Raw genomic sequence first — 26,373 nt, forward strand, 5'->3', positions numbered from 1 at the left:
AAAAGTCCAGAAGCAGAGCATTGTGTCCCTCCTGGAGAGGGTCATGTTGGGAGGTATGCATCAGGCTAGGAGGTGCGGCTGTGGGGGCGCCCCTCAGGAGCCATAGTTACATTCACCTCCTATGTGCCGTCACATGACTTGATGTTACATGTGTCAGCACGGAGGAAGTGCTGAGAAACTATGTGGTACAGCCTGATAGCAGCGGCTGCTTCTGATTAGACCCGCAGCAGCAGCCAGCTGTGTAAGAGGAAGAGGCCGCATACAGAGACATCCTTCAGTTTTTTGCTAGATGAAATTAGTGGCGCCCTCCAGGGGCTGGCACCCCTAGGCAGCCGCCTAAAGCTGCCTAATGGTAGAGCCGGCCCTGGCTGTACGTTCAGCTTTACATCAGCCCCTGAATGTTTACTACAATGCCACGGCAAAGCATGGACAACGTTTTTACATAATCAATAACTGTACTGCTATACTTCCAAGTCCCAATCCCAGATTAAGGTCCTGATGGGCCTGGAGCTGAAATTTATGAAGGACCTATTGTACGCCTCCGCAGGGGGTGTGACTATTGATATGGGTATGATAAGTTAATACGGCCCTGCCAAGTACCCATTGCTATCATTTATTATACTGAACAAATATACTTCAAAGAACAGTCCTTCGTATGTAGATAAAAACAGCTTTTAGACATGCATCAGTTTGTTCCATTGTTCACATAAATTCAAAAAATACAGTTAGCAAAGTAAAAAAAAAGAAAAAAAAGAGGAAATGATAGCTTTCTAGACATAAAGGGGGTCATTCCGAGTTGTTCGCTCATTGCCGATTTTCGCTATACTGCGATTAGTCGCTTACTGCGCCTGCGCAAAGTTCGCAGAGCTCATGCGCTTAGTTATTTTACACAAAAGTTAGGTATTTTACTCACGGCATAACGAAGCTTTTTCATTGTTCTGCTGATCGGTGAGTGATTGACAGGAAGTGGGTGTTTCTGGGCGGAAACTGACCGTTTTCTGGGAGTGTGCGGAAAAACGCAGGCGTTTCAGGGAAAAATGCGGGAGTGGCTGGAGAAACGGGGGAGTGTCTGGCTGAACGCTGGGTGTGTTTGTGACGTCAAACCAGGAACGAAACTGACTGAACTGATCGCAATGTAGGAGTAAGTCTGGAGCTACTCAGAAAGTGCTAAGAATTTTCTATTCGCAATTCTGCTAATCTTTCGTTCGCAATTCTGCTATACTAAGATACACTCCCAGAGGGCGGCGGCTTAGCATGTGCAATGCTGCTAAAAGCAGCTAGCGAGCGAACAACTCGGAATGAGGGCCAATGTCCTATGCTTGAATACGTTTGCTTGTCTATTTATTGCTCGTCTCTTTAAATAAATGTAGGTTACAAAGAATATAGCACCACCTGCAGGCAGTTTAACAGGTTATATAACAATTCATTACAGTACAACAAGCATGTTACTTTGCAACATACTTAATGGATAGTGCTTCACACATATTATATGTGATTTAATACATAGGGAACAATATATATAATTTATGTAACAATGTGTACTAATGATTTTTCTTTCATTCAAGGTGAAAGCAACAGATGCAGACTCTGGTTCTTTTGGACAAGTTCACTACTCCCTATATAATAGAATTCACTACTCCAAAGAGTCTCAGAAGTTCTGGATTGAACATGATTCTGGACGTATTTGTGTATCACAAGATATTGACAGGGAGGGAGAGCCTGGGAGCTATGATCTTCTTGTAAAAGCACAGGATGAGGTAAATTTGTCACTGCTGATTACACTAACCATGTTTTCATACTACTCTTCAGGACTTGTGGAGATGTTTTCTGTGTGTCTCCAACAAAGTGCTATAAGTTGATAATGCAGTAAAAGCTTCAAGGGCAGCTGTATCTAGCCTTGGTTTTAACCTTCATTTATCAAGCACAACCTATGAAATGGCCGTTAGAAGCTGATGTTATGTGCAACGTCTTCATTTGATCTCTCTCAAAGGTTTGATATGTCTCTCCATTAGGAGGAGATTTATTAAATGTTTGAGATAGATAAACTGGAGAGAGATAAGGTACACAACAGCTTCTAACTGTCACTTTTTTAGCACAGCCTGTAAAATAACAGAGGCTGATTGGTTGGTACTATGGGCCCCATTTAACAATGTTGTACTGTACCTCTAGTAACAGTACAGACTGAGTACAGACTGGATTTCCTCCCCATTGTGCAATGAGAGAGAGCAGGAGGAAAAAAACCAAATGAACTGCCTGTGTGGTTAGCAGCAAAGTCCATCCTACATGGGAAATATGGTGAGGAGCGGAGTTAGCTGGGTGCAGCAATGGGTATAAAATGAAATTAGTGGCAGCCCTGTGTAATATAGTAACAGCTGATGATACAGAGCATACATTATTTAGGATGCACAGTGTATATTTGCTCTGCTGGAACACACTGTGATGAGTAAGAGTCTGACATGTTTCTGCTGCCTATTATACACACATGCACATGTCTCCTCATTGCATTGTTTAGAATCAGCAGCTAATAAGGTGTAAGGGGCACATAATGTTATAAGGGGCATTACAATGTATAGATTAATGTATAATTGGCATTACGGTTTGTGGTATAATGTGTTATGGGCACTATGGTGTGAGGCATAATGTGTAAGGAGCATTACGGTGTAGTGCATAATGTGTAGCGGGCATTACGGTGTGTGGTATAATGTGTAATGGGCATTACAATGTAGTGCATAATGTGTAAGGGGCATTGTGGTGTGTGGCATAATGTGTAAGGGGCATTACTATAAGGAGGACAAATTACAAATAATGTAAGGGGCATGAATCAGGATTTTTTTTTCCTGTGGTGGCCAACGTCTGAGTGTGCCGGGTACAAAACTGGGGTGTAAGGTAGTTTTTTCTTGCGAGGCTATGCCCCTTGCACCAAGGCTATGCCCATTTCAGAGAGGCCATGCCCCCTTTTTGGGCATGCGCGCCTTTGACGTGCCCTTGCATTTTTTTACTGTTCGCACCGGTAGCCAAATTGTCTAGAAACAGTATATATCCATATGATTCATGTACATATGTGCATTTTTTATATATTGGAACATCTGAAATCATATTTTCAAGAAATATAAATGTGATATATCAGTCACTGTAACATGGTTACAAGTGACTTCTGGTGATGGGAAAAACATTATATTGTAAATGTACAGTAAGTGCCAGTTTTCACACACGTTTAACAATAACACAATGTAAATAGAACCGTAGGCAAAATGCAGAACTTCATTTTACATAATGGAACACATCATATGCAGACATCAGAAATCATATAACATTGTTTAATTTTATTCCAGTGCAGGGTTACACCAGAGTTTCCAACATATCAGCTGTATGGCAATATAATCTCCTATAGGAAAACAATTTAGATGCCAAGTATTTGTCAGCGCTTATACCTACCAGATATGTTCTTGCGTGCATCAATACCTGTTTTTTGCATCTCATTTTTTTTTATATATTTTACCTCTCTGAACTTATTACATTTTCACTGGTTATTGTGGGGTTTCCAATGCGTATTTGGGTGTGGCTGCTGGGGGTGCTAGATAAAGGTAAATGAGCACTGTACTGAAGAGGACATGTACTGCTCTATCAGTCATAAAACTGACATGTGTCCCACTGTCATTGAGCCCCCAGAGCAATTACATTTTTGGACTCATATTGTAGTGCAAGAGGGATCTGACCATGTTTGACTGGTATAAATGGTCAGATTTATTTATATTACAATACCAGGAGCTAACATTCCCTGAGTGTACAGTATACACAATATAACTTACTGTAGCTTAACTTTGTGAGTGCAGATCATGCTTGATTTGTATATTTATATAGCGTCAATGTATCATGATTTGCTACACAGAGAATACAAGTAACCATTCATATGCGTTCCTGTCCACAGTGGAGATGGAAGCTATATTCCCCAACATCTATCTATATTCCACACTCTCTAGGGATAATATCATCCAAAGCAAATTAAATTACAGATATATTTTGTGTGGCAGAAAACAAGAGCTCCCAGAGGAGACCCCTGTAAACACACTACACAGACTGCCCGGTAGGAAATTAACCCTTGGCTCCAGAGCTGCAATCAACAGTGCTGACCTCTGTGCCACAATTTAGCCCATCATATGCTTTTTTTTTTTAGTTGTTCGGTATGATATGTCAACATTCATAAAGTTGAATTCTATTACTGTATGCAGAGACTGATGTAATGTCACCATATCATCCCTGGTGGCCCAAAGATAACTTATCTGTTCCCGTCGGCAGCAGCGTGTCCAACTGTCCCGGCAGTCATAGTCATGTGACCGTGTCCAAGTCCCTGCAGTCATGTGACTGTCAGTTCCCGTAGAGTCGTCAGATGTGCTAGCATTCTGGTAGATACAGCCCCCCATCACTAACCATAATCCCAACCCCTAACTCTCTTTCTAGTGCCTACCCTAACCCCAGCCCCTGTAGCCTAACCCTAACCACTGCCTAGTACCTAACCCTTACCCGGCTCCGGCACATACGCAGTTCAGACCTGATCGCTGCTGTGCAAACACGCACAGCAGCGATCAGGTCTTAATTAGCCCCATTGTGACAGTACGTGTACGGCTGCCATACTTCTTAGACATCACCATCATGTAAATGCATAAGAAAGCCTTTGTAGTGCAAAGAGACATCTACCCCACAGACTTAGCAATTGAATTTATGCTTTGTGAATACTTGGATCCTCAGGAATCTATATTGTCTGGCATGAAGGAAAGCCTTTAATATTTAGCCTGGCCTACAGTACGTCACTCTATTGTTCAACTGGCTTCTCTGCAATTTGGCCACCGTATTGTCTATTACCATTCCATACAACTAAGCTGCACTTTATCATATCTCTGAAAATGTAGACTCTTGAAATTGGGATCAAATAAACTCTGCCACTGGCTGGGCCAAACTCCATTGTGATCTGCCCCAAACCTGGCGGTATCTTTACAGAAATACCCACTTTGGGATGAAAGCCCACCCCATTGTAGGCCTGCTAATTAGGACAGTTGCTCTCCATAGCTATTATTTATCCCCACCCACAAATTGTTGCATTTTCTTTTCTAACAGTGTTTCCACGGAAACTTGTTGTGTTTGTTAACCAATATACAGGTAGAACATGTAATAATCTGTAAATAACAATGTGAAATGTGTAATTTAAGATATTTTCATTTGAAACAATGTGATTTACATTCTGTGCTCAGCAGCATGGAAAATGAGCCACATTTACTCTTTCTCTCATTGCAGTGATCTGATTCTGAACCATAGCCTCTTAACCTCCCGCTGTTTGTTTCCTGAGAGCAGATCCTTGAACCTATCACTGCTCAATAATGCTTTAGGAATTCAGATGACACAAAATCCATATCCCATTGCGCTGGTATTCTGGTACAGTGCCAGAAGACTTTTTAACAGATAAATCAAAACTAGGAATACTGAATATTTTATCATTTCGATCATCAGTAGCAGTGTCTAGCTACCACAAAATGCACATTTATATAGTGTACGAGTAATGTCATGCTTATAATAACACCTACACCAAAGAGTAGAACTAAGCGACCAAATACTGACCAACATCTGGCCAGAGGGGTAATTCAGTATTTACTGTCATCACTTTTCTGTTTTGATCACAGATGCATATACCTTTTTGGATTTTTCATATATAAATTACTGTAGAATACAGCTAAACAGGCATACATTAGGCAACCATTTCCCTACTTACCAGAGCCAACTCGATCCACCTATCAAAAAAGGATCGGCCATTGAGGATCGTGATCAGTAGGGGAATCTGGGAAATTCTAAATGCCGAAATTACCTGATTTGCTGATTCTGATTTTTGGTTGGGATTGGCTATTCAGACAATTCAACACGTTTAATATTCTCAATCTCCCGACCCAGGCATCAGGGACCGAAAAATTGCAACAATCTGCCGCAGATTTATGGGAGCCTTAATTGTACTTTATGCTGCAGTCTTCTGTCTTCTACCAATCCTGATGGCAATAACTACCACGTCAGTAAGATGAGCAGAGTGAACACAGTAGGGAAAGTAAATGTAGTGCTGTATTGGTGGTTAATATTAAGGTCTGTGCATTTAACCTCTAGATTCATCAACAACCACCACCCAGTCGGCCAATTACCGACTGAAGTGGGTGGCCAATTACTCGATTCACGCTGAATCACATAATTTTAGCCTCACCCCAGCTGTACAGTGCCAGTAATCTCGGCAATGTATAGCAGGGGCGTGTCCACAATGATGTGGTCATGCGTCCTTTCAGTATCTTGCCCCACCTCCATTTCCTAAACCAAGACACACACCCTGAATTGCCCCAGCTATGCCTACCAGACTACTCCCTCCCAGTGGGGGCAGCCAGAAAATCCACAACCATGCGTCTGCATGTATAATAAACACAGTTAAGAATAGTGGGCCTGTATTAAGCAATGCTGCTTTTTCCATGGAACAGCAGTGATCCTTACGGTAATGCAGCAGGAGGCATCTGGTATAAATAGATGCCTCCTGCATGCAAGTGTGTTCCTCTCCTCTTCCAATGAGTGCTGTCCTTTGTGGTTTGGGGACTTCAGGGTTTGTGACCCGGGAGTGCGTCTGCATATGACACATATGCCACGAGGAGTGCTGAGAGGCATACGAACGATGCAACCACACCAGGCTGGGCTTTCCCTGACATGGTCGCATCTAATATGACCAGTCAGAAATGGCCAGTGGATGGTTTCTGGAAGATATCTTCCAGCAGCTACCAATCCCAGAAGGCGGTTCCGGCCCCTTCCTTGTATCTTCCCGCCATGCAGCCACAGGGGAAATGTAAATTATGCAGCACTCAGTGTATATAATGCTTCTTTCTGGGAAATGTAAAGTTGCGAGTTGCGATGTCTGATTATCGATTTATCAAGATATCACCTTTTAAAAAAAAAAAAACCTTGATTTTAATGTTATGTTTAATTTTTTTTTTTCAATAAAATCGTGTTGGATAAGTCTTAGACCTAATTCAATAAAAAAACATATTAGCCAGTTAAGTGGTTTGCAAATCTTGTGTGTTAACACCATCTTCAGATAACATTAGCCCATTACCTTCTTGCGATCCCTCTCCAGTGGGCTGAAGGTAATCCCGATGTGCATTGCATCATCCTTGCATTGCACAGGTGGAAAGCCACGTATGCGCAGTAACTTGATCGAGGTCTAAACTTGAAAGTATATATGTGAGCACTTTACTTCTTACTAGTCACCCAAATGGGCTCTTTTCAGCGCCAATGTTCTGCCAATTTAGATTAATACATTCCATCAAAGATGGAACCTTATTGCCATGATATGCAGCAATAAGGATTCATATTTTTGGATGGCACACCACAAATTAACTCTTAAATAATTGGAATTGTAGCGTTAACCCAGGTCCTGATAATCAGCCTCCACCAAAATGGAATCCTAGACTTAACTTTAAGCTTTAATAACAAAACTGCTTAAAGGTTTCTTCCAAAATTCCACAAATATAAGACACCCTCACACAACATAATTTATATCAGAAATAAAACAAAATAGAAAAATATACATCTTTGTATCTCTTATTGCATATACTCAGTACACTCTACTTTTGTGTTAAATTTACAAGGTACCCCTCATGTTTGGCAACAGGATACTAGGATCTACTAAAATGGGTGGTCTTCAGTATGCCGACTGACGGGATCCCGGCGCATAGTATACCGGCGCCGGGATCCCGACAGCCGGCATACCGACACTTATTCTCCCTCGTGGGGGTCCACGACCCCCCTGCAGGGAGAATAAAATAGCGTGGCGCGCGTAGGGTGGCGAGCGCAGCGAGCCCGCAAGGGGCTCATTTGCGCTCGCCATACCGCCGGCATACCATAGTGAACCCCACTAAAATGTTACACTGAGTGCTTGGACACAAATCAGTATCTATTGTCTCTAGATGGCTTGAAAAAAGTTATTAAACTTAATGGTGTTAGAATGCTCTCTACAATCTCCACATACACATTCATCGCCCTTACATTAATTTCTTCCTTGTGTCACACATGTTAAAGCATTGTAGCCTCTTGCTGAATGTGTTGAACAGGTGCCGTTCCACAATTATGGGCCATTGTCCATTTTTTAAATGAAGGGTGCAACATTCTTGGGGACTGCAAATTTTTTTGTTACAATAAGGGTACCAGATACAGGGGCAGATGTTCTAAGCCTTGAAGAGAGACATAGGGGTCTATGTACTAAGACTTGGAGAGAAATAAGGTGGAGAGAGATAAAGTACCAAGCAGCTCCTGTCACTTTTCTAAAACAGCCTGTAACATGGCAGTTAGACACTGATTGGCTGGTACTTTATATCTCATTTTTGTCATCACTGGAAGATGGCTCCAATACCCCAGCATTCTCACCAGCCCCCCTCATACTGAGATATCTCCTCAATAACCCTGCTCCCCCTGCTGACATGCATACTCCTGCTTGTCCCCCACCCATCTACTGATATATATCTCCCCTGCCCCCCTACCTCCCTGATGACATTGGGTCTCCCCAGGCTACCACTTTTCTCCCTTTCTCTGCTGACCCCGGCTCTCCCCAGTACCATACTCCCCATCCCTCCATTTGATGATATAAAGTCTTCCCAGTACACCTTACCCCCTCTGTTGAAATTGTCAACCCCAGTCCCACGGACCACTCTGCTGACATGTTTTCCCCCCACCCACTCTACTGACATAACATCACCCACCAACTGCTGAGCTGACATGTATCCCCCTCCTCTGGCACTAGAGAGACCTGGGCTGAGGAGCCATATATACATTTTGCTATGTGGCTCACAAAGTTCTACATATCACACATCAGTCCCAGGCTGGTACTTTATCTCTCTCCACTATATCACTCTTGAAAGCTTAGTACATCTCACCCGCATTACAGTAAAGTGCCATATTTATGTTTGTAGGTACATTTCTGAACTGCCTTCCAGTATTGTCATACCCTCTTTATATGACACAGAATTACCAATTACTGGTTGGCACTTTTCATGCTGGCCTTGCTGGTAAAATTATTATCTTCTACAAACAGCTGTCTAAACAATGGAGGAGTGAACAAACACTGCTGTAAAACATAATAAATCAGTGTCCTGCAATGCAAACTCACTATGTCAAAACCCAAAAACTTGACAGATTTAATCCATTTTACTAAGAATTTGGATCACTACCACAAAATGCATTAACACCGCAACAGCATCAATTTTGTACATATTTTAATTTAAGCCACAATGCCCTTGTCTGGCAGCTGATTGGTACCATTTAAGAGGATTTTATCCTTGCTTCATTTCAAATGGAAAAAAAAAATTCTGAAATTAATGGCTCACATGATATATATTCTTAATTTGTTTTCTGCAAATTATGTTTTTTTTTTCAATGTGTATTTTATACACAAAGCTTTTCTGTACAATAAATAAATGTTGTTCGCTTGAAGCTAATTTGTAATAATTTACACTGCACTATTCTTAGCATTGAAGTGTACAGTACATTGTGAGGATATTATTGTTATATGACAATGGTTACTAACACTACCAGTCCTCAGTGGCGCAATCAATAGCTGCTTGTGATACCATGAATACAGCTACTGTGTGCATATAGAAGAACTGCAGTGGGAGTGATTCAGTTAAGGTCCATACTTACCAACTTTGGAGACTATCCGCCTAGGAGATCCCAAGAGAGGTGGGGAGTGCAAAGGTTGTGTCCCCAGGAATCACATCATCGCAAATTTGAGGATTCAAAAATGAGGGCAGATTCGCCCATTTCACTGGAGAAAAGTGTGGCAGTAATTCAATTGGGGGAAATTATGAAACCTTTTTACACTGTAACAATTATCGCCAGTGGTGGCTGCTGCCCCTGGGCTACAACTCCAACCACACATTGCAGAGAGTAGTCAGTCAGCACATATACACATACATGTGATGTTGTATGTAATAAATTTGCTGGCTTGCCTTACCCAAAGAACAGAGCCACTGCTGTGTGTATCACTGTGACTGACCTGTTGGCTGCTGATGCATGGGAAACATCACTGTGCTTGTCTATCAGCTTCTGTAAACCCGCCCCTGACTCCCTATGGCTCACAGGAGTCGGTGGGCACGCTTATAGAAGACGATAGACAAGCAGATTGATGTCTCCTGTTATTTGGCAGCTGGCAGGTCAGTGATACACACATCGTCAGATGCTGACCCTGGGTAAGACAAGCCAGCACATATATTACATACAACATCACGTGTATGTTTATTTGTGCTGATAGGCTCCCCTCATGTGTGGTCGGAGCTACAGCCCAGGGGCAGCAGCCGCCACTTATCACCCAACTAGTTGGGAGCCTCTGCCTCTGTCCTCAGTTGCCGTGTCCCTCTGGTACTCCCAGAGCCGGAATAAGGCAGGGACCCAGGGGGTAAGTACACCGGGAACCCTTTCCAAAATGCCCCCCTGCTGCCCACCGCAGATCCGATCTGATCTACGGTGCTGCGGTCCCTGCTGTCCACTGTACATACAGACTGAGCCGGCGCCTTATAGTGCTACAGGACAGCAGTGAAACAGCAGCCTGCGGCTCAGTCATTGGCTGGGCGTGCAGGCTGCACAGCAGAGAGAAGAAGGAGGAGGGTTGATCCCGGGCGGCATGTGGAGCCCTGTGTCTCAGCAGCCTGTCTGCAAACAGTAAAGGGCCCTACACACTGGCCGACATGACTGCACGATATGAACGATCTCATTCGTTAATGAACGAGATACCGTTCATATCGTGCAGTGTGGAGGCTCCAGCGATGAACGATGTGCGGCCCCGCGCTCGTTCATCGCTGGTCCCCCGTCGGCTGTACATGCAAGCCAATATGGACAATCTCGTCCATATTTGCCTGCACTTCAATGCAGCCGGGTGACGGGTGGAGTGAAGAAACTTCACTCCCCCCGTCACTGCACCCCCCCTCCCCCGCCAGTGTGTAGGGCCTATCAGGCTGGCTTTTTATAAGATTTTTCTTCTCCCTGCTGCTACCATTAAAATTGAAATCTTAGGCTGGGAATGATCATGGAGGTAACCTGATCATTCATGATCAGTCCATGATCAATCCATGATCATTCCCTAGACTGACCTCCATACTCAAGCTAAGAGCTTACTTTATGCACTTTATATACTTTATTTCTTACTTTTAGAAAATACCTTTTTGAACTACCATTTATATAATGTGTTTATAATATTTTGTTAGATCCAAACAGTCTGGTTTGCATCTTTTTATTGTAATTTTTATCATTAATATTGGTTTTATCTAGAATAAACTCACATTTGAATTTTTTTATATCATATTTTCCTTTACATCTGACACCATTGGTCGCTGATGCCCATTTACTTCTTTTATATATATATATATATACATATATATATATATATATATATATATATGTATATATATATATATATATATATTTATATATTCATTTGCTTTGATATGACTCGCTCATACCTGAATATCCGCTAGACCCCAGAAGCTTTTGAAATTAATTTTAGATACATTTTTTTACCATGTGCCTCTGTCCATCCCAGGTAATTCCTCTCTCCTTCCTCATGTGTCCTGTTACCGCTCTCTCCCTTACTTACCTCCTGCACCTCTCTCTATCTCCATCCCTTGCCATCTGGTCCTGTCTATCGGTACCTAGAAGTATCATAGTGCTAGACATTGCTGTGGTTGAGTGTTGGCGTGGTGCCCTCTGTAATATAGCACAGTATAGTAAGGCTTCATGGTAATACCACTGAGGATTAGGTATGCATAATTGCAGTATTAATGGTCTACTAGGGCTGACAGAAGGTTAGTAGATGTCACTAAAATAAATATTCAGTTATGTTTTAATTTATCACATTTATGCTATTATTACATGAAGCGTAACAAGTCTGGAGACAGGTTTACTTTAATATACCAAATATCCTTCAATATGCAGACACTAACTCAATACCTGTATTTTACGGGGATCCTCGGGTAGTGGCTGTTACATGTGTGCTGACCTTCCTTTAGGAGAAAGAGTGAGGCACAGGTCTGGGGGCTACAAGTGAATATTCAGCAAACCACAGTCTACCTGTTAACCACAATGGCTGAAATATACATTCTTTCTGCTACTCCTACGTTGGCACCCTTCCCCACTGATTACACATCAACCTTTACATGCAAAGAGTGTTCCCCACGACGCCACACACCTCCTAGAGCTGATAAATTACCAAATTAACCCAGGGGGCAGTGTAGATACTAATACAGAGGAGTAAACATCTACTAGGTGGGAACTCTGTTGGGTCAAATTTTTTTTTTTTTAGTATAATCAATTTTTATTAAGTATTTTAAGAAGACATGAACAAAGAAAGAAAGAAAGACAAAAATATAATTACAAATATAGAAACACCTACACGAATAAAGTTACAACACACAAATCTGATTGTACAGATGTCTGGCGAAAAGATAACAAACCAGCAGAAAAGAATAAGACCTTCAAAGGCAATATATATCCTGTGGGCAGGCAATTAGAGCAGAACATCCGAGGAGCAAGAAGTGCTCCAATGAGATAATGCAGGGGGGTCTTACTATGTCTGCGTGGAGGCTGCAATGTGCAGCAGCAATAAAAGGTGTTTTCAAATATGTGAAACATAAAAATCTAGAAGAAAAGCAAAACCGGAAAGCCGACAGGTATCAGGGATAGAGGCTAGAGGCAGTAGGAAGGAAGAAAAAAAGAGAAAAGAGAAGAAACGGGGGGGGGGAGTGAGAGAAATAAGAGGAACCACTTAGAAAGCAATGTGAAACAGAGAGATAGGAAAGCTAATTATTAACCAAGGGAGTGGCCAAGTAGGCTCGAGAAGCCTTGTATTCTAGCCAGGGGGACCACGTGGAATTAAATTCACGAAATTTACCTATCGATGAGAGGAGTAGGTCCTCCATTCTCATGAAGTAGTCTAGTTTAGTCAACCATGCACGACTCGTAGGAGGGAGGTGGGACCTCCACATGGCCGGGATTATAGCACGCGCTGCATTACTTAAGTGTTTTAGCAAGGAGTGTTTATGTCGGGACACTGGAATATTGGAGTGATTAATAAGCCAGAATGCTGGGTCTTGCGGGATTTGAGTCTTAAGAATAACCTGTGAAATGTGTATAACCTCCTGCCAAAAGGGTTGGATCAGGGGGCATGTCCACCAAATGTGTAGAAGGGTGCCTGATGTGGAAGAGCAGCGCCAGCAGTGGCCTGATGAGGAGGGAAACATAGCATGAAGGAGGGAGGGATGTCTGTACCACCGTGTCACCACTTTATATTGAGTCTCCCTGATCTGGACACAAACAGAACTCGTGTGGGTTTTCAAGAAAATGTTTTCCCAGTCCCTAGACGACAGCGAAATGCCCAAGTCCCTCTCCCAGGCCACAGCAAAGGATGGAGTAGCGATAGGTCAGGTATGGCAAACAATTTTGTACAGGGTGGATATGGCGTGGGTCGGGTCAAGGGCAGCAACACAAAGTTTCTCAAATAGAGTCAATTCTCTAACGGCGCTCCGAAGTCACCAATAAATATCGTATTTGTAGGAACTTCCAAAAGTCCCTCAAATCTGAAAATTGTTTGACTCCAGTCGGTGAAACCATCTGACTGACCCTGAACAGTCCCGCCACAGCCCAACATGAGAAGTGGGCGGGGTTAACACCCGGAACAAAATCAGGGTTGGCCAGAAAGGAGGTCAAAGGGCCGAATTTGGAAGAGATATAAGGAAGTTCCCTTAGCGATTTCCAGGCGGCTAGCGTGGGAGATATAGTAGGATGGGGGAGAGACAATTTTGGGAAGGAGAGGAGCCAGGGGAATATCTCCGGGAACTGCTGCACGTACAGGCCCTCTAGCTCCACCCATTGCTTATGTTTGCTGTTTCTTGTCCAGTCTATAATTCTACTCAAAAGAATGGCATGGTAATAACATTTTATATCAGGAAGTTGGAGACCGCCATTTTCAATTGAGTTAGTTAATTGGGAGCGTTTAAGCCTGTGTCTCTTCCTCTGCCAGACAAACTGCTGGATCAAAAGTGAAATAGAGCGGAACCAGGATTCTGGGATGCGGATCGGGAGGGCCTGCATTACATACAGCAATCTAGGGAGGGTATTCATCTTAACTATATTTATCCTCCCAAACCAAGAAAGATATTTCATATTCCATCTAGAGTAGTCATTCCGAATAGTTTGTAGAAGAGGTAAATAATTCCACAAGAACAGCTGGGACTCATTAGCGGACAGCTAAACACCAAGATAAGTTATGTGGGAAGATTGCCATGAGAAAGGGAAAGAACGTTTAAGGGCCGTGACGGATTCTGCAGGGGTGGAAATATTAAGAGCGCTGGATTTAGAATAATTAATTTTGAAATGAGAAAGCTGTCCAAAGAGGTCAAGTTCCTTCATTAAGTGCGGTAAAGAGTCAGTGGGATGGGAAATTATGGCTAAGAGGTCATCGGCAAATAGGGCTAGCTTATATTCACCATCTCCCACGGCAAAACCCCTGATAGCGCGGTTGGCTCGATTAGCTCTGGCCAGCGCTTCAATACATAGCACAAAGATCAATGGAGATAGTGGGCAGCCTTGCCTAGTGCCGTTGCTTATGGCAAATGGGACAGATAAGGTGTCATTTACGCGCACCCTCGCTGTCGGAGAGTCATAAGGGGCCAGTATCCAAGTAAGTGCATTGGGATCCAGGCCTATATGCTCCAACAGTGATTTCATAAATTTCCAACTGACCCTATCAAATGCCTTTTCAGCATCGGTGGATAGTAACATAGTAGGGGTAGAACTGTGGGATGCTAAATGGATGAGGTTGAGGATTTTGGTTGTGTTATCTTTAGCCTCTCGGCCAACAACAAATCCTACCTCGTCGTTGTGAACTAAGAGGGGGACCAGCGCACTTAATCTATTTGCCAAAACCTTAGCATAGAGTTTGAGATTCACATTTAGGAGGGAAATGGGTCTGTAGCTAGAGCAGACCGAAGGGTCTTTGCCCTGCTTCGGTATCACCGAAACATGGGCCTCCAGAGAGTCGCGAGAGAAATGGGAACCAGATGCAATTGAGTTAAACGCTCGAAAGAGTAAGGGGATCAGCTTATCCTTAAACACCTTGTAATATGCTATAGTGAATCCGTCAGGGCCCGGACTCCTTCCGGAAGGCATAGAGGAGAAGGCCTGATCTAGTTCATGGGCAGTGAAAGGGGCTTCTAGTAAACCGAGCTTCGAGGGCGGGAGAACGGGATAATCTATGAATTTCAGATAGTCCCTTATGTTTTGGAGTGAAGAATGGGGGTCTGCATCTGAGGGAGCTTTCTCTAGGTTGTATAGCAAGGCATAAAATCGTGCAAAGCAAGCCCCAATCTCAGGTGATTTGAATTTGGGGATTCCTCTGTCGTCCTTCACTGAGCTAATGAACGAAGCCGAGTATTGGGTACGTAACACATGAGCCAGGACTCAGCCAGGTTTATTACCCCATTGATAATATTTCTGTTTGCATTTACGGATGGAATGGACTATATTATCAGAGAGGAGTTTGTTCACCTGTGTGCGGGCTTCTAGTAACTCCACAAGGGTCTCATCCGACATTGATGCCTTGTGGGAGGTCTCGAGGTCATGGATCTTAAGTAGAAGACCAGAGATCAGGGCTTGCCTCTGTTTCTTTTTGTAAGTGCCCAGTTATATCAATTTGCCGCGGAGTACACATTTATGTGCTTCCCACACAGTTAGGTGGGAGACATCATCTGTAACATTTGTGGCAATGTATTCGTCCAAAGTCCTATCTAAGGCATCTCTACAAAGTGCATCGTAAAGAAGAGACTCGTTAAGTCTCCAGGTCCATTGTTTATGGGGACCGTGAGGGAGGTCCAAAGTCAAAGTCACCGGGGCGTGGTCCGACCATGTGATAGAGCCAATGCTGGCATCTATGAGAAGCGGGAGGTGTCTATGGCTAAGGAACGATTAGTCAATACGGGAGTAAACCCGGTGGGGGTGCGAATAAAAGTAGTAGTCACGTTCTGAGGGGTTAAGGGTCCTCCAAGAGTCAGCCAACTGTTGCGTGTGGAGTAAATGTTTGACACGGCGATACTTGGATGCAATAAATCTAGAGGTTTGGGATGACGTGTCCATGCTAGGGTCTAATGTCCAGTTGAAGTCCCCACCCAAAACAGTGACACCCTGGAATAATGAGTCTAACCTCAGGAGATGGGAATTGAAGAAAGACGATTGGGCTTGGTTTGGGGCATAAATCACTGCAAAAGTGAACATACGCTCAAAGATTGTACAAGTCAAGCGGAGGAGCCTACCCGGTACCACCCTGTGCACGGAGACGTCAGAAACGTGCAAGTCTCTAGAAAAGACAATAGCCACTCCCTTGGATTTGCTGCCTGGGGTGTTACTATAGTATGTTGTGGGGAAATAGCGATTCGTAAGAGTAGGGTTACGAGTTCCAACCTTAAAATGGGTCTCCTGTATTAGTGCAACATCCGCTCTTTCAGATCTCAGCAGACGTAGAAGGCTAGATCTCTTCTCTGCTGTGTTGAGACCACGTGCGTTGAGGGACAGCACTTTAATCTTCCCCGATGAACTCATGGTAGCGTGAAGTAAAATGAATCCCTATAAAACCGTAAGTGGACAGAAAAAGGAGGGGGAGAAGGAAGAACAAGCATGGAAAAAGAGACAAAGAAGAAAAAAATACAATAACAATGTAATAACATCAGCAAAAGACCCGCAGGAGAGAGACTGAGCCGTAACAATGTCAGCCTCCCTACCGGCATGTAGCCAAAGGTGGGTTTAATGGGGGGGGAGCGGGAGTGAACCGCATAAGGAACCACGGTGAAAAACAAGTCTGGAACTGACACAAAAGAAAGGAGACAAAACCTGCAATAAGAAGAATAGCCGGCGGGCGGAAAGGGCAGCAGAGGATCCACAACCCTCACCACCCGGCGGCCTGCATAAGTAAACAGATGAAACAGTTTTCAAAAACATCCGTCAGCAGCTAGAAATTTAACACAAGGTATATGAGAAAACTCTTCAGAAAAGGGAAAAAATACCCTCCAACACTGCGTTAGCAGCATGAGTCCCTAGAAATGTAGAACAAGCAGGGACAACAAAATCACACAGAAGGGTCCTTCACAGCAAGTCAGTCTTGGAGGAAGAAGCAGTCGACTGAGCTCTTTTCTTGGCGCCCCGAACCTCGTGCCATGGTTGTGAGTTGGGAGCTCATTTAGGGAGAGGAACATCAGGGAGAGGGAACTCCCAGTCCGGAATGACCATCGGAGGCAGACCCAGTGAATAGCAGAACGAGGGGAGGTCCGCGTGGGAAGACAGGGCGTACCATTTTCCAGAGGAACAGGCTTGTTGGAGGTTAAAAAGGGAAACCCCAACGGTAACGTAGCTGGTGTTTTCATAGTTCGTCCGTTAGGGGTTTCAAGGATTTCCGTTGCTGGAGCGTGTACCAGGAAGAGGCTTATGTCAGAGCCATTGAAGTCGATACCGTCCAATTGACGGGCATTGGACATAATTTCCTCTTTCTGGGCGAAATAATGGAGCCGGCAAATAACGTCACGGGGTCGGTCAGTGGAGGGGCCTCTCGGCCTGAGGGCTCTGTCAAAAGTAATAACGTTGTCTGGATCCTTATTCAAGAGTTTATTAAATATCTTGGTCAGAGCGTCCACTAATCCGGACTGGGGGACGTCCTCCGGAAGACCACGGATGCAGATGTTATTCCTTCTGCCCCTGTTATCGATTTCCGTCATTCCGGACTGTAAGGCACGGATTTCCTTGGATTGAGCGAGAATGGAGTCTCTCATCAAGGACATACAGGAAACGTTAGCCTCCTGGTCTTCTTCCAGATTCACCAAGCGATCAGACAGGTGTGAGATTTCGCTTTTAATGGAGGCAAGCTCAGTCCTAATAGTGTCTTGAAGGTCTTGCTTGGTAGGAAGGGACCTCATGAAGGTCAGGATTTCCCGGAGATCACGGCCGCCCGGTGACGCAGAGTCTGCCATATCATCAGCCGGATTTGAGATCGAGGAGGCAGAAGGAGATGTCGGAGGGCGGGGAGATCAATGGTTTCCATCTGTGGGGAGGTCGTAGGATGTAGAAAAGGCCTCAGGTCCGTTTGAGACCTCGTGACTTTTTGAGGTTGGTTGTTATTGCTCCGTCTAGAGGATTTCGAGGTTCGCCCCATACTCCGGGGGGGGGGGGGGGGACAGCAAGAGGATGTTTGCAATTAGCTGAGGATTTGTCAGGATCAGTGAGATACATATAACAGCATGGCTCCTGGGGAGCAGTAACTCCCCGCGACCTGGTCTCAAACGGCCATCAGATGGCTCCTAGCAAGATAGTAGAGAACAAGAGTTCAAAGCGGAGCATCACCACATGAGGTAGCAGCGCTGGCCGGTTGTGACAAAATATCAGGGGGCCCCGAAAGGGGACGGTACGCCAATCAGTTTAGGGGGGGGAAATGGAGGCGGCAGGAGGCCTCGTTAAACAAGGGGCGCAAGGGTGGGTGGCAAGCAAATCCTGTCTGCAAAGCCCCATGTGACCAGCCCTGGACGGGGTAAAGCAGAAGGACCCCCGCAAATCCGGCTTATACAGATCCGGATGGTACCCTATCAATGCCCTGAGTAGTGAGATGTGGTTCAGATAGACAGAGAGCCGTAGCTGAAAGGCCCCCACCCAGACAGTATTCGCCACAGGTGGCGGGCAAAGGCTGTGCAGGGTGCAGTGAGATCAGCGGGGCAGCGGGGGGAGACCACAGGGACACGTGGGGTAGCCCCAGAGAGTCGCTGAATGTAGACTGGGGGGGGCGCGGCCAAGCCAACAATATTCGCACGGGGAGGAGGTGCTGTGTGGGGTGCAGGGCAGCGGGGGGAGACTCCAGGGGCATGGGGGGGGGCAACCCTAAAGAGCCGCCGAACACAGACAGGGGGGGCTGCAGCTGAGCTGGCGGAGCTCCCGCAGCAGCAGGGAGCGGCCGCCCATACACAGCTCGTGAGGAGGGGAAGAGGGGAGGGGTGGTCACTTCAGGCAGGCTGGGGCGCTGGGCCGAGCGCACCTGAACGCCACTGGACACCTCCGCCGGGCTCCTGTCGGATCCCTCTCTGCTTTCCAGAAACAAAGATGGCCGCCGCCAGAGAACCGGAGCACCCGGGCCGGCCGCAGTCAGGTCCCGGGTCACCTCCACTGTCAGGTAGGATCTACAGTGCTGGCTGGAGGGGCCCCTGGCAGGGGCCAAGGTTCAAGAAGACTCCTCCGACGTCCCGGGGGAGCTAACCGCGTAGGCGGGGGGATCCGAAATTGAGGCCCCGGCTTCAGGGCTGTGAGTAGGCCGCAATCCATGGGAGCCAGGAAACCGGCTCACCGACTCCGCAGCACCTATTCACTGCCAGCACCACTAACAAATATAGCTGGCCAGGGTATGCAGAGTAAAAAACAGGCTTGAGGAGGCTGTATGTAGCAGTAAAAACTCCCAGGTCCCTGGGAGCTTATAAAAGGTGCCGTTGGGTCAAATATTAATCCAAATTCTTTTCCATTATATAACTTTCCTCTGATACTTCACAGAGACACACTAGTATAACCTCCTGCACATTTGTATATAATTTTTTTTTTTCGCTTTTAAGCCATTTGTACTAGAGGTGTGCATGGAACTCCATGTTTAGGTTTTGGTTCTAATTCATCATTGTGTTTTGGTTTTGGCTAGATCACCCTCAAGTGTTTTGGTTCGGATTCGTTTTTTTGTTCAGTAAAAAATCAATAATTAATAATTGCTAAAAAGTGATAAGACTGCTAAAATCATGTAGTTTTTGCAATTGAAAACCTGAAATCCATATTTAAAATCTGAATTCCGAACTACGGGAAGATCCGAACTGGGACTCGTTTCGTAATGGACTTCCTTGGGTGATTCGTACTGGGTTTTGGTTCAGTACGGATCCACAAAATTCCAGTGGATTCAGATTTCTGAAGAACCGAACCACACATCTCTAATTTATACACTTTATTATGGAAAATATGTGATTACACAATGTTCCCTACATTTCAGTTAGTTTTAATTCATAATCTTTATGCACTTCTTGTTTTGAAACTTAACTGGGCATCTCCCTTTTAATTCAATCTTTGCTTATTAGAGATAAATTAATTCAGGCCTGTGGCTATATGGGCAATTGACACAGATTGGTTAAGCAGGTCTTTTGACCACTTGAACATGGCTAGTTAGGGACAGGAGCGTAATAAGCGTTGATGACTCTTGCTCATCGTGACACTCAAACTGAAGTGATGTATTTGAGATTAATCAACTTTCTGTTAATTCTGGTTTTACTAGAAGAGAGCTAAAAGAACATCTACATGGGAAATAACTGATTGACAGACCTATGTGCTGGAGTTTATAGCTGGCATTATTTTTAATATCCATTATTTATTTGGACTTCACAACAGCTGGTAATATAAATTAGTTGAAAATTAAGGGTGAAGTACATCAATAAGTTTTACTAAAAACCATTCCCTTACTCTTAATTACAGTATTTTCATGTTGACTTAAATTCAACTGACTCATTTTTAAAAAAATACACATTTGAGGGTGTAGCAATCTTGCTTCACAAAATGTGGCATGGCAGATATTTTGATATGTTTTTATTAGACTTTTTATTCTTAAGGCACCACAAAGTTCCACAGTGCCATACAGTGGGTAAATAAAGTCTCAATGAAAACACATGTAATGCAGTGGTCCAATAAGCAAAATACAGAAAAATAAGAATAAGCAATAAAATAAGAAATAATACAAGAAATCAGACAACATTTGTAAACTGGCTTATAGTAGGACAAACATGAATCATAGTATACAACATGCAAGACACACAATGCAAGAATGCAATTGATCCTTACAGTTAGGTTTCCAACGTACAGTACATAGGGAGTAATTTAGAGCTGATTGCAGCAGCAAATTTGTTAGCAGTTGGCAAAACCATGGGGGTCATTACGACCCGTTCGCACGCAGCGGTTCTTCGCTGCGGTGCGAACGGGTCAGAAATGCGCATGCGTGGCGGACGCATTGCACACGTGTGTCATTGCCTGGTGACGATCATCGCCGGGCAACGATGCCGCCAGCGACAAATCTGATTGCAGCGGCGATAGCAAGAAGATGGACAGGCGGGAGGCGTTCCGGGGTGGATGCTTACCGTTTCCAGACGTTTTCGGGAGTGGTAAGAAAAACGCAGGCATGTCCAGGCGAACGGAGGGTGGATGTCTGACGTCAAAGCCAGGACCTGCATCGCTGGATCTGTCGCACAGGGTAAGAATGTCCAGGCTAGTCTTGTTTTGTGTGAAACTTTTTTTTAGCATAGCAGGGCTGCACAAGCGTTCGCAGCCCTGCTATGCTAAAATACACTCCCCCATAGGCGGAGATTAGTTGATCGCACCAGCAGCAAAAAGTTGCTTGGTGCGATCAACTCGGAATGAGGGCCCATATGCACTGCAGGGAGGGCAGAAATAACATGTGCAGAGATAGTTAGATTTGGGTGGGGTGTGTTCAAACTGAAATCTAAATTGCAGTGTAAAAATAAAGCAGCCAGTATTTAACCTGCACAGAAACAATTTAACTCACCCAAATCTAATAGGCCCTACACACATGCCGATTTTTTGAAAGATATGAACGATCTCGTTCATAAATGAACGAGAACTCGTTCATATCTTTCAGTGTGGAGGCTCCAGCGATGAACGATGCGCGGCCCTGCGCTCGTTCATCGCTGGTCCCCCGTCGGCTGTGCATGCAGGCCAATATGGACGATCTCGTCCATATTTGCCTGCACTTCAATGGAGCCGCGTGACGGGGGGAGTGAAGAAACTTCACTCCCCCCGTCACTGCCCCCCCGCCGCCGGGTCGCTTGTCGGCCGTATCCACCGTCGGGCAGCTCGGCAGCGGATCGTCATGTATGTAGGGCCCATAACTCTCTCTGCAAATGTTATATCTGCCACACCTGCAGTGCACATGGGGGGTAATTCCAAGTTGATCGCAGCAGGAAATTTTTTAGCAGTTGGGCAAAACCATGTGCACTGCAGGGGAGGCAGATATAACATGTGCAGAAAGAGTTAGATTTGGGTGGGTTATTTTATTTCTGTGCAGGGTAAATACTGGCTGCTTTATTTTTACACTGCAAATTAGATTGCATATTGAACTCACCACACCCAAATCTAACTCTCTCTGCACATGTTATATCTGCCCCCCCCCCTCCCTCCCCTGCAGTGCACATGGTTTTGCCCAATTGCTAAAAAAATTCCTGCTGCGATCAACTTGGAATTACCCCCATGGTTTTGCCCAACTGCTAACAAAATTTGCTGCTACGATCAGGTCTGAATTACCCCCTTAGAGAAGTCCAAGCATTTATTTATTTTAAAGGTTAACTAAAATGTTATGTGTATTTTAGGTTTCAAGTATCATTATCATATCATTCTCCTAATTGGATTTTGATTAAAGACGTCCTTTGCCTTACTAAGGATAACCACAGTAGTTGAAAAAAAATTATATTTTATTTTTTGAGAACATATTTGTAACTGTATTAAATCTCTTAATGAAGTGTAAAGGCATTCTGCAGACAATATAAACATTACATGTGTTTGTACTGGAATGGATTGGCATTTCCAAAGTCCTTTAAAATCAAGTCTTATATAGATATTGATAATATTTTCAGATTACTGATGTGTAGCTTATGCCTGTTGATCAATCAGACATACTGTATCTGTAGACATATCAGTTAACTGCAGAAACAAGTAACTAATTTTGCAAATAATAATATCTGAGGACAACCGTGCAAATGCAGTTGGTGAGCAGAATGTAAAGAAGGAGAACGTGCTGGCATCCTCGAAGTGATAGATGCGGTTAATGTAAAGAGAATAAATTGAGATCCTTCCTTGTGTATCCTGGTCAGTGATTTTTGGCAACTTTAGTTCAGCAGCACAACAAATATATTTGTGGATAGTAGAGGAATGCCCTTTGACATTCATTGGAAAACCACTAGAATTAAATAACTAATGAATTATTTTTATAAGTGATATATCAAGTTTACTCTTCTTTAGATTGGCACATATGACCATTGTCTCACCAACTTATTACAAACCAAACCTGTTTATTATGCAAATGTTAAAAACATATAGTTCAGCAATACAGCCATTACATTTTGTTGTGTATGTATGTACTTAAAAATGTAAAAAGATATCTGAATGTTTTTACTAGATCTTCTTCTTCCATAAATTGTCTGTTTTGAAGACACATTTCACCTGTTGACCAATGATTGAGGATTTGCTTCTTCGAATAACATTGATTCCCAGCGCCACGCTCCTTCCTATGGGATTTCTGTGGTTGCAAAGAGTGATCCATCTGCTGCTGCCACAAAGCACAACCTTTAGCTGTGCGCATGCGTGACCATAGGTCACCCATGCAGAGAAACTGGCACAGTCCGATAAGTAACACTTCTACTGTAGTAGCATTGTTAAGGGATTTTAGTGACAGCTGCTTATCGGCGCAGCTGTCCCCACACCGGAGCAATACTGAATTGTTCCGGTAATGTATTTATTAGCACTACTCACAGTGAGTTGGACACTTAAGTATCTGGGGCCAAGTGGCACCATATGATGAGTAGGCCCCTTTGACAAAAGACATTCGCATTAGCACTTGATCTAAATATAACTGTATTGTATCAGGCTAATTGAAGACTTCCTATGATTGCTGCGCTATCTGTAAACAAATGAGCATCAACGACACATTCATACCCTGTTGGTTGAGAGACCACACAGCAAGTAGTTATTGCCAGTGAGCAGAGGAGGACCAGTGCATGACCAGGCCCCAGCCAGTCACTGGCCAGACCGGCCCATCAGACCATCCGCCATTCTGGCATTTGCCAGAAGAGCCCGATGGGCATCTGGCCCTGCTTGGCTATGTAATTCTCCAGTCCCGTTCCCTCCTCTCTACGCACAATAGATGAGTGCAGGATCCTTTTCTGAGCATTTATTTAAAAAAGGCCACTGCTCTTTCACTGAGTGTAGAGATGACGCCAGGAGGGAGGCAGCAAGGTCCTCAGAGATAGGGGTGACCCAGCATTGTTTCACCCCTGCCAGTAAGGTTAGTGCTGCTACATAAGTGGTGTTAATGAGACAATAGCAGCTTGCTGTAGCTGTGTACAAATCTGCCAGTGTGTGAGAAAGTAGAGTATTATACTCAGAGGAGGAAGAACAAAAACTTATTTTGAATGGTCTTCATTTTTACAGATTACCAACCATTTGAACGTATCTCTAAATAATGCAAATCTTTGTCTATCATTGCTTTACATCATACATTTTGTTTTAAATGAAAGACAACACAGGTTTGTGGGTTTTTTTTTCACTTTGTCCTTTCATTTCTTCTCTAACAGGGTGGCCTAAGCGCTCAGGCTTTTGTTCGAGTCGATATAGAAGACATAAATGACAATGCACCAGTTTTTGAAACTACAACTTATGTGGCAAGCATCAGCAGTCACACACAGCCAGGCACGGAGATTGCTAATGTCATAGCCACTGACAGAGATGGAGGGATATTTGGAGAAGTGTTGTATGAACTTATACCTGGAGATAAAACATCAATGTTTACTATTGACTCATCTGCAGGTAATTAACATTAACTTGATTATTTATTTTCAAAGCTGTTCTCCCCAAAGTTGCTTGTTTTTTTTGTTTTTTTTCTTCTCTCTCTCTCTCTCTCTCTGGGTTGGGTATGAAATCCCGGCGGATGTGATGCCGAGTGTCAATATCCCGACACCGGCATTGCACCCGCCAGTATTCCAGCAGCGGGGCGAGCGCTACTAGTCTGCTTGCGGGCTTGCTGCGCTTGCCGCGCTGCGGGCTTACTGCGCCCGCCATGCTGCGGGCTCGGTGGCTCACCCATTAGTGGAAATAGCAGTGGCGAGCGCTGTCGGCATTTCAGCTATCGGTATTTCGGCGTAGGTATCCCGGACACCGGGATCCCAACTGCCGGGATATTAACTACATCCCCTCTCTCTTTCCTCCACTCCTCTCCCTATATAGGGGGGGCATCCAGTTAGCCACGATAATGCTATTTGCAATAGCAGCTAATGTTATCACACCTATCACCCGAAAAATTGGGTTATCGCAGCATGCACTTTCCTGTTTATCGCACCTATCCTCTTCCAGAACGGCGATAACAGGATTCGGGCGATAATTCTAGATGGCAAAGCTGAGATAAGTATAGGAAAATGTGGGGAAATCTGCCTGTACCCCCAAAACAGCCAAACTAGCATACAAAAACATAGACATTAAATAGTGGCCATAATAAAAGTATTTGGTGTCATTAAATTGGGTCAAATATGCATTTTTTTTAAAGGGAAAAAAATTTCATTACATTTGGGGTACATAAAAATGGGTATAAGTGTAAATTTGGGTCATTTATTTTAGGGTACTTTAAAAAAAATAGAAACAGATAGATTACTTCCACCTGCAAGTCTAAAAACACTTGTCTCTCTCATAAAGCACCCCAATAAACCTGCCCCATACCATGTACCCCAATTTCACTTTGCATTTTTTTTGACCCCAAAAATGACATGTCATTATTGGCTAATTAAAAATAATTAAAAACCTCTAAGTGCCTAATTAGTCATTCAGGGGGGTATCCCGGGATAATCAAATCCCGACATTTTTAGCCTCCCTATGGAGACTTATCTCTTAGCATACCAAATTATTGCATTTGCTATAATTTATCTCAAAACCGTGATATCACGGCTAATTGGATACCCTCCATACAGAGAAATGCCTGTTATGCTGGAACTCTCTGGAAGTAAAATCACTGACACAGGTGGGAGGGGTCCAGTGGTGCAAGTAGAAATTTTTCCTTAGCGGTACTGATAGTAAAAATGGGCGTCCCATGAGGGGGCATGGTCACACGAAACTAGGGGAGTGGCTACATGACAATAGGGGCATGGCCACATTATGCCACACACCGTAATGCCCCTTACACATTATGCCAAACACCATTATGCCCATTACACATTATGCCACACACAGTAATGCTTACTACACATTATGCCACACACACCATAATGTCCATTACACATTATGCCAGACACCGTAACACCCATTACACATTATGCCACACAACCATAATGCCCATTACACATTGTGCCACACACCGTAATGCCTTGCATATTATACCACACACCGTAATGCCTATTGCATATTATGCCACACTCAGTTATGCCACTGACACTATTTTATGTACCGCACACAAAAATGGCCCTTATAAATTATGCCCCAGTGGTGGGCTGGTGGTACCACCACCAT

The 26,373-nt window shown here is 44.1% G+C and overlaps 1 protein-coding gene across 1 annotated transcript in view; it reads left to right on the top strand.

Annotated features, from left to right (window-relative positions):
• Positions 1 to 26,373, top strand: part of DCHS2 (dachsous cadherin-related 2) — a 402,858-nt gene that overhangs the window by 201,226 nt on the left and 175,259 nt on the right. The window contains exons 2-3 of the mRNA XM_063920517.1: positions 1,566 to 1,757; positions 24,456 to 24,687. Coding sequence (XP_063776587.1) covers positions 1,566 to 1,757; positions 24,456 to 24,687 — 424 coding nt within the window. The remainder of the gene's footprint in view (positions 1 to 1,565; positions 1,758 to 24,455; positions 24,688 to 26,373) is intronic.

This window comes from Pseudophryne corroboree, chromosome 1, assembly GCF_028390025.1.
Source record: "Pseudophryne corroboree isolate aPseCor3 chromosome 1, aPseCor3.hap2, whole genome shotgun sequence".
Taxonomy (NCBI): Eukaryota; Metazoa; Chordata; class Amphibia; order Anura; family Myobatrachidae; genus Pseudophryne; species Pseudophryne corroboree.